This window comes from Bos mutus, chromosome 3 (assembly GCF_027580195.1).
Source record: "Bos mutus isolate GX-2022 chromosome 3, NWIPB_WYAK_1.1, whole genome shotgun sequence".
Classification (NCBI taxonomy): Eukaryota; Metazoa; Chordata; class Mammalia; order Artiodactyla; family Bovidae; genus Bos; species Bos mutus.
In genome coordinates, this window is record NC_091619.1 from 65,333,000 (window position 1) to 65,350,687 (window position 17,688).

Below are 17,688 nucleotides of genomic sequence, written 5' to 3' on the forward strand. Positions count from 1 at the left end.
TGTATAGTTTAATATGGAATGGTTAAATCATGTCAGTTAACATCATTCAGTTCACTTCAGTTCAGTCGCTCAGTCGTGTCCAACTTCACGACCCCATGCAACGCAGCACGCCAGGCCTCCCTGTCCATCACCAATTCCTGGAGTTCACTAAAACTCACGTCTGTCGAGTCGGTGATGCCATCCAGCCATCTCATCCTCTGTCGTCCCCTTCTCCTCCTGCCCCCAATCCTTCCCAGCATCAGAGTCTTTTCCAATGAGTCAACTCTTCGCATGAGGTGGCCAAAGTACTGGAGTTTCAGCTTCAACATTAGTCCTTCCAATGAACATCCAGGACTGATCTCCTTTAGGATGGATGTTGCAGTCCAAGTGCTTTAAAATTGTTGAATTATTTTTAATTGATATTTACTATTACCTTCTAGTTAATTAGCCTTTCATTTTGTCTGCCATAGTCTCCATTTTATATTTTTCCTCTTTAATTTTTGTCCTAGTTGACTTTTATGATCAAAGTGAAGAACAGAAATGGTGGTAACTCCTCACCATCAGTGTAGTGTGTCTATATTTTATCCTTTGTAAAAAATATTTTAAAAAAACTGATAAAACTGATAACTTCAGAAGAAACATAGCCATCCAAGTCTTCTTAATGAATAACTAAAATTATTTCTTAAGAATATCTTTCTTAGTGCTCAGAGAAAATAAGAGGATTTTTAAATTTACTTGCTATTTGTGAAGAGATATGTACCAGAGAAGGCTTATTAATGATGTTTGCAAATATTTTTCTGGTAAAATATGCAATCTAGGCATTGTGGTTAAGTCCTAGGAAACTGTTTATAGCATTCTAATGAGGTTACATATAGACATTTAAAGAAAGGAAAGCAACGCTTATGAGCAGAAACTCAGAGACTTAAGAGATTTGAGGATCCCCTGTGATCCTCAAATCTCCAGCTGCTGTAATTTTGGCTACTGTCTAGAATAGGATGGTGATATTATTGAAGATAAGCTTAGCCTAGCTCTGGTTGCTAAAGATGCTCTAAGGTAGTATTATCTGATTAGTTATATGGATATAGTATGTATAGCAATTTTCAATGAATTGTTTAAAAACACTTTTACCAATATGGTAATCTATTTAAATATCATTTAGTGAAAAAAAATATTATGGTAGTAGCAGCCTGTTATAAATGAAAAGGTATGCTTTTTGAGGCTTTGTACTCTAATTGTCTAGAGCAGTGAAAATTTTTTATCTATGTAAAATTTATTTTTGTACCCATTGGTTGCTGCTTCCTGACTGGGCCAAGGATGAATGTCAGAGGGGAGGGTAAAGAATGACTGAGCAGCCCTGATGCAGGGCTTACCCGTTCCTTCAGTGGTGTTGTTTAGTCAGGTCGTGTCCAACTCTTCATGACCCCCTGGACTGCAGCTGGCCAGACTCCTCTGTCCATGGGATTTCCCAGGCAAGAATACTGGAGTGGGTTGCCATTTCCTTCTCCACGGAATCTTCCTGACCCAGGGATCAAACCCACGTCTCCTGCATTGGGAGGCAGGTTCTTTACCACTAAGCCACCAGAGAAGCCCTCCTTTAATGTTAGGCAAATGTAATAATGGGAAATGGGAAAGTATTTGTTTTGAATTGTTTTCCTCTCACACATTTCTAGAATTGGGTTTCATGTCTTGTTTTTGGAGAGGTTTTAAAATTTTATTTTTTTATTGATCTTTAAAATCTGTTTCAGCATGATCATGATTCTGTTAGATCAGACAACAAATAGTGGCAAGGGAAGAAAATACTATCCCTTTACTTATTTATTTATTAATCTGTAAAGGAAAGAAGTTATGCTTCACTAATATTATATATATTTAAAGTAGTGAATACATATGACTAACAGATTAGTAGATACATATATGAGTGTGTCCTCTAATTTTTTTTTTTTTAACTGACAAGAGGAAATGTATGATTTAAACAGTATGAAAACTATGTATATAAGTAAGCACTGTATTTGTTTCAAACCCAGTTTGAACTTTATACAATTTCAGTGCTTCTCTTTTCTTTTGGTTTTATATTGAGAGAAGGCCATGTTACCCTATGCTTGTGTGATGTAGGTTCTGCAGGACCTTAATAAAGTGAGAGAATTGAGTCATAACACATGATAGTATAGGATTTCCAGAGTGTAAGAATATCATATTCTTCTATCAATTGGACATATTTGAGGGATTTTTATCTTAATTTTAATAAGGTAACAAAGCAACTTGCTATCATTATTTATAGGAATGTAGTAGCTTGTCTTCAATGTAGATTTTTTTTTTTGGTCTTGATTCTAGCAGTGATTGTTTAACACATTCACAGTGAAGACTTAAATAACTGCTGTGATGCTAGCCTGATATTCAGTGAAAAAGACACTTTAAGGAGACAACAAGTTAGATCTTACGATAACTGTTGTTCAAAGACTGTTGGCAAAGACTTAGTTAAATATCAGATCTGATTATTCTGAACAGTAAACAGAGCCTAGAAGTTATGAATTGCATTTTGTGCAAATACTTTTGTGAGCAGATGTTTTCTGTATCATCAAATTATATTGTAGTGTGGAATGTCAAAATACAGGAAAAAATTAAATGTAGAACGAGGCCTGAAGTTATCTCTTTCTTCTGTTAAATATATGAGCAATCATTTGAAGTGAAGTGAGGTTGCTTAGTTGTGTCGACTCTTTGCAACCCCATGGACTGTAGCTTGCCAGGCTCCTCTGTCCATGGGATTTTCCAGGCAAGAATACTTCAGTGGGTTGCCATTTCCTTCTCCAGGGGATCTTCTCGACCCAGGGATTGAACCTGGGTCTCCTGCACTGCAGGCAGACTCTTTACCGAGCCACCAGGGAAGCCAGCAGTCATTTAGTTTTAGTAAAATAGTGTCATCCTTCAAATAGAGCTAGTGTTCTTAGAGTATTATTAGTTTGGTAGATTTGTTAGACTCTAATTTATAATTTTGTGTTTATTTGTAGTTTTATAAACCTAAGAAAGCATATTAAAAAGCAAAGAACGTCACTTTGCTGACAAAGGTCCATATAGTTAAAGCTTTGGTTTTTCCAGTAGTCATGTATGGATGTGAACCTTAAAGAAGGCTGAGTGCCGAAGAATTGATGCTTTTGAACTGTGATGCTGAAGAAGACTCTTGAGAGTCCCTTGGACTACAAGGAGATCAGAGCAGTCAATCCTAAAGGAAATCAGCCCTGAATATAACGAATATTGGAAGGATTGCTGCTGAAGCTGAAGCTCCAATACTTTGGCCACCTGATACGAAGAGCTGATTCATTGGAAAAGACCCTGATGCTGGGAAAGATAGAAGACAAAAGGAGAAGAGGGCGGCAGAGGATGAGATGGTTGGATGGCATCACTGACTCAATGGACATGAATTTGAGCAAACTGTGGGAGATATTGAAGGACAGGGAAGCCTGGTGTGTTGCAGTCCATGAGGTTGCAAAGGCATGACTTAGTGACTGACAATAACAACAGCAAATAATTTTATAAGAAATATAAACCTAAGGAGTTTAGTTTCATTATGTATTTAAGTATCGTATATATAAATGGAGGCTTCCCAGGTGGCGCTAGTGGTAAAGAACTCGCCTGCCAGTGCAGGAGACGTGAGAGCTGAGGGTTCTATCCCTGAGCTGGGAAGATCCCCTGGAGAAGGAAATGGCAACCCACTCCACTATTCTTGCCTGGAGAACTCCATGGACAGAGGAGCCTGGTGGGCTACAGTTCATGGGGTCGCAGAGAGTCAGACACACTTGCATATATAAATGATTTGACACTTGGACCAAGTCAGATTTTTTTCCACCAGACAAGAGTTCTGAACATTTCTTAACTTTTAGAAACAATGCATTAGAATATATGGTTGAATTTGTAAACTTTTGAAATTCAGTCTATTTTCTGTCTGGTTTTTCATATATTATCTCCAGATACCATGATTTTTTATGATATATTGATTATGTTAGCATAAGGTTATAGTACTTACACTGAAGCTCAAAATTATCTATCAGAAAAGTGTTGATTAAATTTATAATTTTATGCTAAAGTGACTACTTCTTTATGAAATTGACATTTAATTTCAAGGAATGAAATTAACCTTCAACCGAAAACATGGCCTAAAGGAATAATCTTATTTTTATATTGAGATTTATAGGTCAGTTCATTTTTGTTTAATAGTGGTTTTATAACAAAAAAGATATGATTGCTAATAACTTAATATAAATCATTTTAAGTTTTTAAAATGAAAAGATATATTTTCCATTTTAAGAGCGATAACTTTAACCATTTTGTGAGAATGAATCAGTAACAGCTGAAGATCTGATCTTTGAATGTGGCAGGGTTGGAACCCTTTCAAAATAGAAAAGCCAGTTTTTAAGAAAAATCACAATATTTCAGTTCTGAACTTTAGTGTATTTGAAACATGTGCAGAAGAACATTTTCTTCTTGCTGTCTCCTGCCAGACTAATTATGTATGCCACACTAATTTTTCCCTTATGTTTGGGAAGCTCAAATATATGGTAGAATAAAGGATTGCCTGATTCATCTTCACTCGTTTTAATGATAAGATCAAGATGAGAAGCATTTAAGAGAGACATTGTAATTTTCTCTCAAAGAAAATGTACACAAAAAATGAAAATGTTTCATTCACTCAGTGAGTGTTTCTTGAATGTCTGCTATATGCCAGGCTCTATTCCTAAGCCTGAGTGGTACAGCAGTGAAGGACAGAAAAAGTCCCTGCCCTCAGAGAAGTGCTCATATTCTAATAGGGGTGGTGATGGGAAATGATTTCAGATTTGTAAATGACCTGTATAAAAGAAAACATGTAGTGAGAACAGAGTACTTTAGCTGAGATTGGAATGATAGGAAGATTTGGAAGGAAAGAAGTCTAAATTTGGTCAGTAGCCCCTGAATTGGAAAAGGCTTGGCATATTCCTGAAGAGTTTGGAGGGAACATAGTGAACATGGGTGTTAGGGGTGAAGTTAGAGACAGAGAGAGACAGACAGAGACCACATTAAGCCTTGCAGACCATGTAAGGAGTTTCTGTTTTCCTCTGATTATCATGGGGAGTCCTTGAAAGATTTTAAGTGAGAAAGTTTAATGATTTGACTTGTTTAAGGAGGGTCTCTCTGGTGGCTCTAAGGAGAACGAACCATAGGAGATGGGAGTGGAAGCAGGCAGCCAGATGGGAGCTATTCCAGCATCTAGTCCAGCATCATCTAGAGATGATGGTGGCTGATGTCAGGGGGATGGAGTGGAGCCAGTGAAGAATGATCGCACTGGAGATGTGTTCCTGTGGTACAGAGATTGCACTTGCTGATGGAGTGTATGTTTTCATACTCAAGCATTTGAGATTCTGAAAAGTAAAATTTTTGGACTATCACAGTTTAACTCTGTAAGTCTTAAGTCAGATATTACTAAAATTAAAAGCAATGTTTGGGGAGGACTGCTGCTAAGTCGCTTCAGTCATGTCCGACTCTGTGCGACCCCATAGACAGAAGCCCACCAGGCTCCCCCGTCCCTGGGATTCTCCAGGCAAGAATACTGGAGTGGATTGCCATTTCCTTCTGCAATGCATGAAAGCGAAAAGTGAAAATTAAGTCAGTCAGTGGTGCCCGACTCTTAGCGACCCCGTGGACTGCAGCCTACCAGGCTCCTCCGTCCATGGGATTTTTCAGGCAAGAGTACTGGAGTGGGGTGCCATTGCCTTCAGTGTAGCTCTTTCATCTTAGCTTCCTTTTGCTACATTGCATAAAGTATACTGTATTGGAAAAAAAATTAAGTTAGAAACTCCCAGTTCTGTGGATAAGTTCATGCCAGATTGTTCTGATTTCTTTTCTTTAAAACTTACACTACAAAGGTACATATTAAAAAATTTTTTTTAATACAAGCACTTTTAAATATGTGCTCAATAATTGTTTTGGGTTATTTTTAATAAAGAATGAAAATAATTGCCACATGATATAAATAAAATATGGGCTTTCCAGGTGGTGCTAGTGATAAAGAACCCTCCTGCCAATACAGGAGACATAAGAGACATGGATTCCATCCCTGGGTCAGGAAGATCCCCTGGAGGGGAGGGCATGGCAACCCACTCCAGTATTCCTGCCTGGAGAATCAGTCCCATGGACAGAGGAAACTGGCGGGCTACAGTCCATAGGGTTGCAAAGAGCTGGACACTACTGAAGTGACTTAGCACATAAATAAAGTATATCTTTTTAACTTTTTGGTTTTATTGAAATGGTATATTTACTAAAATTTTCTTTTCCTAGCCACATTGTTCTGATGCTTGCAGATGATATGGCATGCAACCCTAGAAATCCTAAACCAGCTACAGTGTATAGTCACAAGAATATGGAACTGAATGTCTATGGAGATGATGTAGAAGTGGATTATAGAAGTTATGAGGTAAAATGTTTAATGTGGCAACATTTTGAAATGTAGCTTTCACTTTTAAGCTCGAACATAGTGATAGAATAAAATAATCTTATTGTTTTTCTTTAAACTTTGTACGGTTTTCACTGTAGCCTTGACAATCTGCAGTTTCTGGAGTTCATATTAAGGAAACAATATATGAGTAAAAGTATCACAGCATGAAAATTTCATACATGTATCTAGGATAGAACAACTTTATCTTGGCTTCTGTATTATTTTATTGAGGGTTAATGTAGCAACTTCCTTTTATAGTAAGTGTATTCTTTGTTTTTCATATTTGATCTAAAATTTCAAGTTTTATATTTTCAGTAAATATATTAATTATGGAAATATTAAAATGACTGATACTACTTAAAGGTAACCACTTTTAATATGCCTTCAGTGTTTTTATGAACATATGATTAAAAATATATTAAAAAAATGGCACTGTGCTATATTTTCTGCTTTTGAAACTTTAAATTTAATAGATTGTATGTTTAACATTTCAAGTCTTTCTTGATGAAGTCTTCCTCAGTAATCCTTCCCCTCTTACTAAGCCTACCAAAAGTAGGACACACTTTCCCATGTTCCCAGACCTGTTTTGAAGAAATTAGTATCTTTTCCCAGGCTGTAAGTTCCTTAAGCACGTGTATCTTCTGTGTCTTATACCTAGTGAGTTCTTACAGCCCTCTGAAGGCACTCAGAAATGTTTGTTCAACACTTAAATGTTTGTGAATGTTGGACTTTTTCTGTTTTTTTTTTTTTTTTTTTTTTGTCATTGTAAAATGTAGACCAAGTACTTCCCTTCTTTGTTAGCCAACAAGAAGTCCTGTTTAAAAAAACACCATTTTGGTGTCTTCTGGGAAAATGTAAACCAAACAACTTATACATACACCCACAGACACACACACATAGACACTTCTGTACTCACCTAGGGAAGAGTTGAACAAGAAAGCTGGGTTGATTTTCAGCTTTTTAAATTTAGATCTGTGTAATATAACTTGAAATTAACATTGTATTTCCAAGAACTTAAATATCTTTCAAAGCATCCTGGAGATGCAGAAATTCCTGGTTGGAAAATCTGGCTTGCAGTGTTAGGAATTTTTTTATATAATAAAGTTACCTCTAATGAAATTTAAGTAACAAAATGCATTAAGGAATTAAAGATGCATAATTTGGGGGTTATTTATGGATCTATCCTTATGGTTTTATTTTTATGATTTATTAATGAGCTGTCTTTTTGTTGTTGATCTAGAATTGACTAAGTAGTTATATGTATTAACTGCAGTACTTATTGTTGAATTTGTTTATATTTCTGTATTTTATATCTTCCCAAAGAATTGCCTGTGAAGACAGATTAATAATTTGTTTTCAGTTTTTGGCAATACTTTGTATAACATTTGAACTTTTAAAGTTTATAATCAGCTTAGTTTTCCCCAAACTAGTTTTTTGTTGGTTTTTAGTATTTTGTAAAGAATGGAAACAAAGTTACTTTGAGGTGTATATTTAAATAAATGTATTTCAATTGACTTATATTTCTCTTTTTAAGTTTTATTTTTAATTTATGCTGAGTAATACATACAGCAAGAAGAAGGAATGTTTTTAAAAGTAGGAAAACAATTGATAGGTTTACTCAAGTTCTATTTCATCTGATTTCTCATTTTTTTCCTCAGGTAACCGTGGAGAATTTTTTACGGGTGTTAACTGGGAGGATTCCATCTAGCACGCCTCGGTCAAAACGTCTTCTTTCTGATGATCGGAGCAATATTCTTATTTATATGACAGGTAATTTTCAATTTAGATATTTAATGATAGAATATGCTGACTCTTTTTCAGAAAGGAATTTGTATGGAAAGAAATTATTAAATTATTTAAATTATTTTTGGATAAAATAGTTTGTTATGAAGTTCTCTTTTCTCATAATGTATAACAACTTGAAGTGATATTTGAAAGCAGTGTATTACTTATCAGCTGATGATAAAACAGGGGTAGAATGATTTTTAGATGTCATATAGCAGGAGAGTGACTCTTACTTAGTGGTTTACTTTTCTTTATCATGGTGCATTTATTTATAACTTTAAAAATTCAGTCAATTTATAAACTTTATAAATTAACCCAGCAGAGTTAATGAAGTCAGGAAACTTCATTTTCGTCTACCTGACATGTACAAGAAATTTGCACCCCTCTGTGGCAAATAGGATGAAGTATAGTCTTGTAGCTTGGCTTTATTTGATGTACTAAACAAAAGGTTTTATTTATATTTCCTCCCTCAGTAGACACAACGCTGTAGCAGGGCACTCACCACTCTAGTCAGACACTTAAGTGCAGCGCACAACCCGTAATCATATATGATAGCCCTGAAAATCAGCACCTAAATCTTTAGGTTGTGAGAATGAAATGAATTAATATACACGATGATTAAGAATATTGTGTGGTGTATAGTAATCCTCAATAAATAATACCTATTGCCATTTTTTTATCATTATATTAGCATAATTACAAGCCTTCCTATTACATAGGCTGGCAAACTTTTTCTGAGTCTGTTGGTACTCTTTTAGGATAACTACAAGTATGGGAAAAATTCCAGTGTTAAAGATTGAACTGGCAAACCATGGCCCATGGAAGGGCTACCTGTTTATGAAATAAAGCTTTATTAGAACACAGTTGCATCTATTTGTTTTTTGTATTCTCAAAATATATAAATTTGTTTTAAATATTGTCAAAATATATGGCAGAGTCCAGTAGTTGCAGCAGAGACCAAATGCCTCACAAGCCTAAAACATTTACTACTTGGCTGTTTACAGAAAAAGTTTAGGTGCTGATTTAGGTGCTGATTTTCAGGGCTATCATATATGACTTACGGGTTGTGCGCTGCACTAAGTGTCTGACTAGAGTGGTGAGTGCCCTGCTATAGAATTGTGTCTAATGAGGGAGGAAATATTTTTTATCCCACAAAGGCATATACTAACCACTGTTAAGCTCATAGGACTGCTTATATTCTGAGGGGGCACGGAAATAGATTTTTCTACTTTGATAGGCAGTGGGAAGTACCTTTTAAAATTGGCACAAAGGGCCTATATTGGCATGCTAGTGATGGTCTTACTCATACATTTCTTACTTAACAGCTGAGGAAACTGTGGCATAGAAAGGTTACTTGCCTAAGGTAACACAGTCATTAAGTAGTAAAGCTAACGTTTGTATCCAGGCAGAGAGCATGGCTCTCTCATGCATTTTGAATGTCATGATCTTTTGGTCAGCTCTCATAGTACAGTGGCTGATGGTTATAAAAACAATTTTTTAGGTGAAAACTGCATTTCCTAGAGTTAAAACGTTTCAAGTATACACTGTGAACAGTGCTAGCTTACTAAGGGACTAGTTAGTGTCTTCAACTCCTTTCTCACCAAAAGTGTTTGCCTGGTATTTGAGAAATGTTTATCTATGGAAACTCATTTCTGACATAATAATGGAGCCAGTGAAAAAGTATAAATATGCTTTTATAAAACTGAATGATAAGAAAGCTCTTAAATGTATATCTACTATATTTTACACAGTCTATCATTTATCTGTTTAATTGGTATAGTAGAAAAATTAGTTACTTTTAACCCTAGAATATACAATAACAAGTGATATTAAAATATTGCCATGAATGAAGTGAATGTTAATATCTAGATGTTTGCAGTTTGCATTTTAAAAAAATGTCTGTTTGATCTTTCTGACCCTTTCTATAAGGACATGGTGGAAATGGTTTCTTGAAATTTCAAGATTCTGAAGAAATTACCAACATAGAACTTGCAGATGCTTTTGAACAAATGTGGCAGAAAAGACGGTAATAAATGACTACTTTTCATAAGATAAATTAGTACCTAATTTTTCCATGGTTAGTAGATTTACACATCTTAAGAGATTTAAACTTATTTTTATGTTACTTCTTCTAACTTTAGATTTACGTTTGTTGTTTCTATTGAACTGAATTATATTTTCTTTTTTTAGCAATTACACATTTAGGAGCAGTTTTATTATATTTTACAGAAGTATGAACTGAATTCTTTTTAAAGGAAAAATTTAGATTTCTTAGAGCATGGAAAAAGTTCACCTTATAAGATCTTACCTGTTGTTATTTCTCATCCTTTTTGGAGAAAATAAGATTCCTAGTAACCAAGTGCCCCATTATTTAGGGGGCTTGTGAACATACATTTATTTCTTATCTTGTATTTATTCTTGCTTTTTGCACAGTCTTGAACTCTTCATGTGATAGCAATATATTATTTCTTCTTTGGAAAAAATGCTGAAATTAGTATTAGTATAAAGTTTGTAGCAGCTCACATTAACAATGATATATTATTAGTAATCTGCGGTAAGCACTCTTTTAGTTGAAAGTTGTCATATGGACTTAAGTGAATTTAAATTAGCAGTTGAACATACAGATGGCTAATAAGCATGTGAAAAAATCCCCATTATCACTAAATATTAGAGAAATGCAGATCAAAACTACAATAAAGATACCACCTCAACACCAATCAGAATGGCCATCATCAAAAAATCTATAAACCATAAATGCTGGAGAGGATGTGGAGAAAAGGGAACCCTCAAAAAAAAAAAAAAAAAGAAAAGGGAACCCTCTTGCACTGTTGGTGGGAACCTAAATGGATACAGTCATTACGGAGAACAGTATGGAGATTTCGTAAAAACTGGGAACAAAACTACCATTTGACCGATCCCATTACTGGGCATGTACCCTGAGAAAACTACAATTCTAAATTCCTGGGTCGGGATTCCTGGGTTGGGAAGATCTGCCGGATAGCTACCTACTCCAGTATTCTTGGGCTTCCCTTGTGGCTCAGCAAAGAATCCGCCTGCAACGTGGGAGACCTGGGTTCAGTCCCTGGGTTGGGAGATTCCTTGGAGAAGGGAAAGGCTATCCACTCCAGTATTCTGGCCTGGAAAATTCCATGGACTGTATAGAGTTGCAAAGAGTCAGATATGACTGAGTGACTTTTACTTACCCCAGTGTTCATTGCAGCACTGTTTACAACAGCCAGGACATGGTAGCAACCTAAATATCCATCAACAAATGAATGGATAAAGAAGCTGTGTATATATATATATATATATATATATATATATATACACACACACACACACACACACATACATACATATATACAATGGAATATTACTCAGTCATAAAAAGGAACAGATTTGAGTGAGTTCTAGTGAAGTGGATGAACTTAAAGCCTGTTATACAGAATGAAGTAACTCAGAAAGAAAAAAGCAAATATTCTATATTAATACATATATATGGAATCTAGAAAAATGGTACTGATGAATGCAATAGAAATGCAGACATAGAGAATGGATTTGTGGACACAGTGGGGAAGGGGAGGGTGGGACAAATTGAGAGAGTAGACTGAAGCATAAACACTACCATATGTAAAATAGATAACCAGTGGAAATTTGCTCTGTGATGCTGAGAGCTCAACCAGGTACTCTGTGACAACCTAGACGGGTGGGATGGGATGGGAAGTGGGAAGGAGGTTAAAAAGGGAGGGCACATATGTATACCTATGGCTGATTCGTGTCAATGTAAGGCAGAAACCAATACAACATTGTAAAGCAATTGTCCTCCAATCAAAAATCAATTAAAAAAATAAAGTATCAGTTGAACTGCTTTTAACTTGGTTATGCTCAATAAATGCTTATGGTTTACCTTCTAAACATATGGCACAGAGGGGAATAGGATGCTTATGGCGCCTTCAAAGTGTTTAAAATATAGGAGAAAAGAGAAATACGTACACAGCTATGCTACAAATTAAATATTCAAAATACTGGATTATAAGCATAAGGAGAAAGTATAGAAGTATTGAGACAGCTTTTGCTTGGTACTGATTTTATCTTATTCACTGCTATGTTTATTGAATGTATACTAGGCACTGGCACTGTGTTGCCATGTGGTGGTGTTCTGTTTAATTTTAATGACTCCATGAGGCAGATACGTTATGATTCTCATTCTTACAAGTGTGTAAATTGAGCACAGTTTAAATAACTTGCCAAACTTTGCATGGCTTTTAAGTGCTAGTGCTAGGATTCACATCTAAGTGGTCCTGTCCCAAAGCTTACTCTCTTAATTGTTTTATTGTACTGCCTCTCGTAACCTTTAGATGGTCCTAATTCCCAGAAGTATCCACAGATTTTTGTCTCAGAACAAATGTGTCATATTAGTTGTACCTTCTATCATCTGCTTAGATATCATTAAGATTTCGTGCTTTCTTTTTGGGTGTAGTGTTAGCTGTTTACCTAGATTCAGTATCTGAGAAAATATTATCTGCTTCCTATTTTCACCTTCATCAGTGAAGCAGCTCATTCTAAAATGTAGAGCTGATTATGTTATTCATTCACTTTAAAAAAGCCATTGATGGCTTGTTCAGATTTATAGGGTAAGATCCAAACTTCACACAGGATACTTTATAGATTGGCCCTACCTTGGTGGCTCAGATGGTAAAGAATATGCCTGCAATGCGGGAGACCCAGGTTTGATCCATGGGCCAGGAAGATCCCTTGGGAATGGCAATCTACTCCAGTATTCTTGTCTCGAGAATTCCATGGACAGAGGAGCCTGGCAGGTTACAGTCCTTGGGTTACAAAGAGTTGGACACGATTGAGCAAGTAACACATTACCTTTTTGAAACTAATTTCTCTCCATTTTACCAAATTAATTTTAGATCTGAACTGCACCATACTATTCCTTTACCCCAGACATTGATAGTTTTTATGTTAGGTGCCTTTATATAGGCTTTTTCTTCTGCTGGAATGTGCTGTTCCTTTCTTTGTTAAAGAACATTCATCTCTCACTGATCTTGCCAGACACATCACCTTTCTGTGACCTGCCTTTCCCTCTGTTTCTTTCTCAGTGCTCTTGGAACATTTTTGACTTTGTTAGACTCTACACTAGTGAGGGCAAGGACTATATTGCATCCCCAGCTTAGTGTCAGGCATGCTGTAGGCCCTCAATAAAATTTGTAATACTCATCATATTCTGATTCAGTTACATGTTTATGTTTCTGTCTTCTAGTTAGATTTTGAGATTTTTGAGTATGGTGACTGTCATATATATGTGTGCGTGTGTGTGTTTTTCTAAAACTAGCTCAGTTTCTAGGACTGTGTGAGTGCCAGAGAAGTGCTTTTTGAATTAAACATTTGTTTGGACTCTGAGTTATGTGTCATAGATAAGGGAAGGGAAAAGAGTTTGGGCAGCCACTTTGTGGTACAACCACTGCACTCTGTTGAAGTGGTTTCCCCAGATATGATTTTACCTTTAAATTTTCTAGTATAGATTTATATTGGGAATTCTATTGAAAAATCTCAAATTTTTAGCTGATGAAATGATTAAGATATGACTTAAACATCTTATGGAAGTATTATAAAACATTAATCAATGTATGATTAACAGCATGATTCATGTCATAGATACTATCACTTTTCTTTCAGCTACAATGAACTACTATTTATTATTGATACTTGTCAAGGAGCATCCATGTATGAGAGATTTTATTCTCCTAATATAATGGCTTTAGCTAGTAGCCAAGTGGGAGAAGATTCACTTTCGGTAGGTACATTTTCTTTTTTCCTGTTTGTAAATGGCATTGTTGTTGAAATATGTAGCTATTTCTGAAATTACTTATGTAGACTTTATATCTTAGGTGGAAATTTTGATTATATTTTAAATATTTTGTTTTAATGATCATATGTCTTATTAGACATGTACTTTTTTTCTTTTGCTTTTTCATAGCATCAACCTGATCCTGCAGTTGGAGTCCATCTTATGGATAGATACACATTTTATGTCTTAGAATTTTTGGAGGAAATTAATCCAGCTAGCCAAACTAATATGAATGACCTTGTAAGTATTTGCTTGATTTGATTATAGCACGATAGCTGTGCTAACCTTTCTCATACTTTTAGGGTACTCTTCCTTATGCTGAATGATGCAAAAGCAGTTTCTAAGAGGGAATTTCTTTGTAACATTGGCCTGGCTCAAGAAACAAGAAAATTCTTAACCATCTAACTTTACATTTCAAGGAACTAGAAAAAGAAGAACAAGGCCCAAAGTTAGTAGAAGGAAAAATAATAAAGATCAAAGCAGAAGTAAGTGAAATAACAGCTAAAAAGGCAATAGAAAAGATTGATGAAACTAAGAGCTGGTTCTTTGAAATACTAACAAATTGGCAAATCTTTAGCCAGACAGACTTATTAAGAAAAAAAGAGCCCAAATAAATTCAGAAAAGAAAGAAAGCAATTACAATCAATATCACAGAAATGCAGAAGATCATAAGAGAACATTATGAACAGTTATATGCCAACAAATTAGACAGCCTAAAAGAAATGTATAAATTCCTAGAAACATGCAATCTTCCAAGACTAAATCATGAGGAATTAGAAAATCTGAATAGACCAATTACTAGTAATGAAACTGAATTAGTATTCCCCCCTCTCCCCACAAAAGTCCAGATCTAGGTGGCTTCACAGGTGATTCTGCCAAACATTAAAAGAAATTTAATACCAATCCTTCTCAAATTATTCAAAAAAATGAAAACAAAATTGAAGAATAAAGAACACTTCCAAAGTCACTTTATGAGGCTAGCATCACCCTGACACCAAAACAAAAGAATTGATACTACAAAAAAAGAAAATTACAACCTAATATCCCTGATGACTGCAGGTGCAAAAATCCTCAACAGAGTACTAGTAAACTGAATCCAACAATACTTTGAAAAGGATCATGCAGCATGATCAAGTGGGACTCATTCCAGGGATGCAAGGATGCTTTAACATTCACAAATCAATTATGGGATGCACTGCATTACCAAAATGACTGATAAAAATCATATGATCATTTCAATAGATGCAGAAAAAAATCATCTTACAGAATTCAACATCCATTTATGATAAAAACTCTTAGCAAAGTGGGTGTAGAGAGAATATCCCTCAGTATAATAAAGGCCATATATGAAAGATCCATAGCTAACATACTCAGCAATGAAAAGCTGAGAGAAAGCTTTTTCCTCCAAGATCAAGAACAAGACAAGAATCCCCACTCTTGCCACTTTTATTCAATATAGTATTGGAAGTCTTAGCCACAGAAATTAGGCAAGGAAAGAAGTAAAAGGCATCCAAATTGGAAAGAAGTAAAATTGTCACTAATTGCAGGTGACGTTTTATAGAAATCCCTGAGTCTCTACCAAAATACCATTAGAACTAAAGTTGTAGAATACAAAAATGTTACCATTCAGTAAAGTTGTATGATTAATATACAAAGATTGATTGAATTTCTACACACTAATGAACTATTAGAAAGAGAAATAATTAAAGTAATCCCCCTTACAATTGCATCAAAAAGAATTAAACACCTAAAGATGAATTTAGCCAAGGAAGTGAAAGACTTGTGTTCTGAAAACTCTTAAGTACTAATGAAAGAAATTGATGATGACACAATTAAGGAGAATAAATCCATGATTCTGATTTAGAAGAATTAATATTGTTAAAATATTCCAAAATCCAAAGCAATCTACAGATTTCATGTAGTCCCTATCAAAATACCAAAGGCATTTTTAAAAAATAGAATTAGAACAACTAATCCTAAAATTTGTATGGAACCACAAAAGACCCCACCCTACTAACTAAAGTAACATTGAGAAAAAAGCAAAGTTGGACATGTCACACTCCCTGAATTCAAAAAACTATGCTGCTAAGCTACAGTAGTCAAAACAAGTGTGGTACTGGGAGCCCTCTTATAGTTGCTAGATGGGATGTTGTCTACCCATGATGAATCATCTAATAAAGCCCAATACATTTTTGAATTACTTCATTGAATTTTAGATTTTAACAGGTGGTAGCAATGAGATTTGAAGTGAACTTCTCATGGCTTTCAGGGACAGCAGGAAACACAGGCGTGGCACCCTGTGAACTCTTTTGAGTTCGTTTTCTTTCTTGCTCTTTCCAAGGGCCATTGGCAGGTTCCTTTTGGTTGAGCTCTGTGCTTTGTGTGTTTGAGCTCATGATCTAATTGGCTTTCCACAGTTCAGTATTTTGAGTGGAAAACTAGTCTCTTGATTCTGTCTCCAGATTCCGTATTGGGAACTGTGTTGGTTTTATATGTATGTCCCCATCTGGAATCCTTTCCTAGATTCCCTGCTGAGAACGACTAGTGACAGCTGCAGCTTTTCTTTTGCGTGGCATCAGTCTGCAGTCCCCATTCTCTGAGGTCTGCTGATTCAGACCTTTCCTCAGTCTCTATTTTCTTTTTTTTTAGTTACTTTGTATTTGTTTTAGTGTGCACGTGAAGTAAAGGCCATTGTTCATGGCTATCTTGGAAGCCAAAAGGCTGCAAAGATTCGTGGGTACAGGTCAGACATTTAAAAGTTGACAGAATGGTCATCACTTAACCCAGGGATGCCCATGTTAGGATAAGTTGGTCACAGAATGGGTTAGACTGACATCTCGGTCACCTGCCAACCTCAAGAAAACTTGTGTGCAACAAGATACACTGTGAAACATCCCAGCATTCCCAACCCCACCACAAGTCCTTTTAGGTATTAGTTTGGCTCTGAGAAAACCAAAGGTCTGGCTGAAAGAAATGTGATCCTGTATGTCCAAATAGTTGAGCACACTGTCTTCCAGCACACCTACTTATTTTATATTTAAGAATTATGAATCCTGGAAGCTGTAGTTATTTAGCAAAATGGCAAAGCTTTACTAAAATCAACCTAGAATTATGTTAGGAAGAATGTCCTAACACAATAAGGTCACTTAATCAGTTCAGTTCAGTCGCTCAGTCATGTCTGACTCTTTGCGACCCCATGATTACAGCATGCCAGGCCTCCCTGTCCATCACCAACTCTGGGAGTTCACTCAGACTCACGTCCATTGATTCGGTGATGCCATCCAGCCATCTCATCCTCTGTTCCCTTCTCCTCCTGCCCCTAATCCCTCCCAGCATCAGAGTCTTTTCCAATGAGTCAACTCTTCGCATGAGGTGGCCAAAGTACTGGAGTTTCAGCTTTAGCATCATTCCTTCCAAAGAAATCCCAGGGCTGATCTCCTTCAGAATGGACTGGTTGGATCTCCTTGCAGTCCAAGGGACTCTCAAGAGTCTTCTCCAACACCACAGTTCAAAAGCATCAATTCTTCGGCGCTCAGCTTTCTTCACAGAACTAAAATGGACTGGAATGGGTGAATTTAACTCAGTTGACTGTTACATCTACTACCGT

At 35.8% G+C, this 17,688-nt stretch overlaps 1 protein-coding gene across 1 annotated transcript in view; it reads left to right on the forward strand.

Moving 5' to 3' along the window:
• Nucleotides 1-17,688, forward strand: part of PIGK (phosphatidylinositol glycan anchor biosynthesis class K) — a 136,301-nt gene that overhangs the window by 26,428 nt on the left and 92,185 nt on the right. The window contains exons 4-8 of the mRNA XM_005896805.2: nt 6,283-6,418; nt 8,098-8,209; nt 10,154-10,250; nt 13,910-14,027; nt 14,211-14,321. Coding sequence (XP_005896867.1) covers nt 6,283-6,418; nt 8,098-8,209; nt 10,154-10,250; nt 13,910-14,027; nt 14,211-14,321 — 574 coding nt within the window. The remainder of the gene's footprint in view (nt 1-6,282; nt 6,419-8,097; nt 8,210-10,153; nt 10,251-13,909; nt 14,028-14,210; nt 14,322-17,688) is intronic.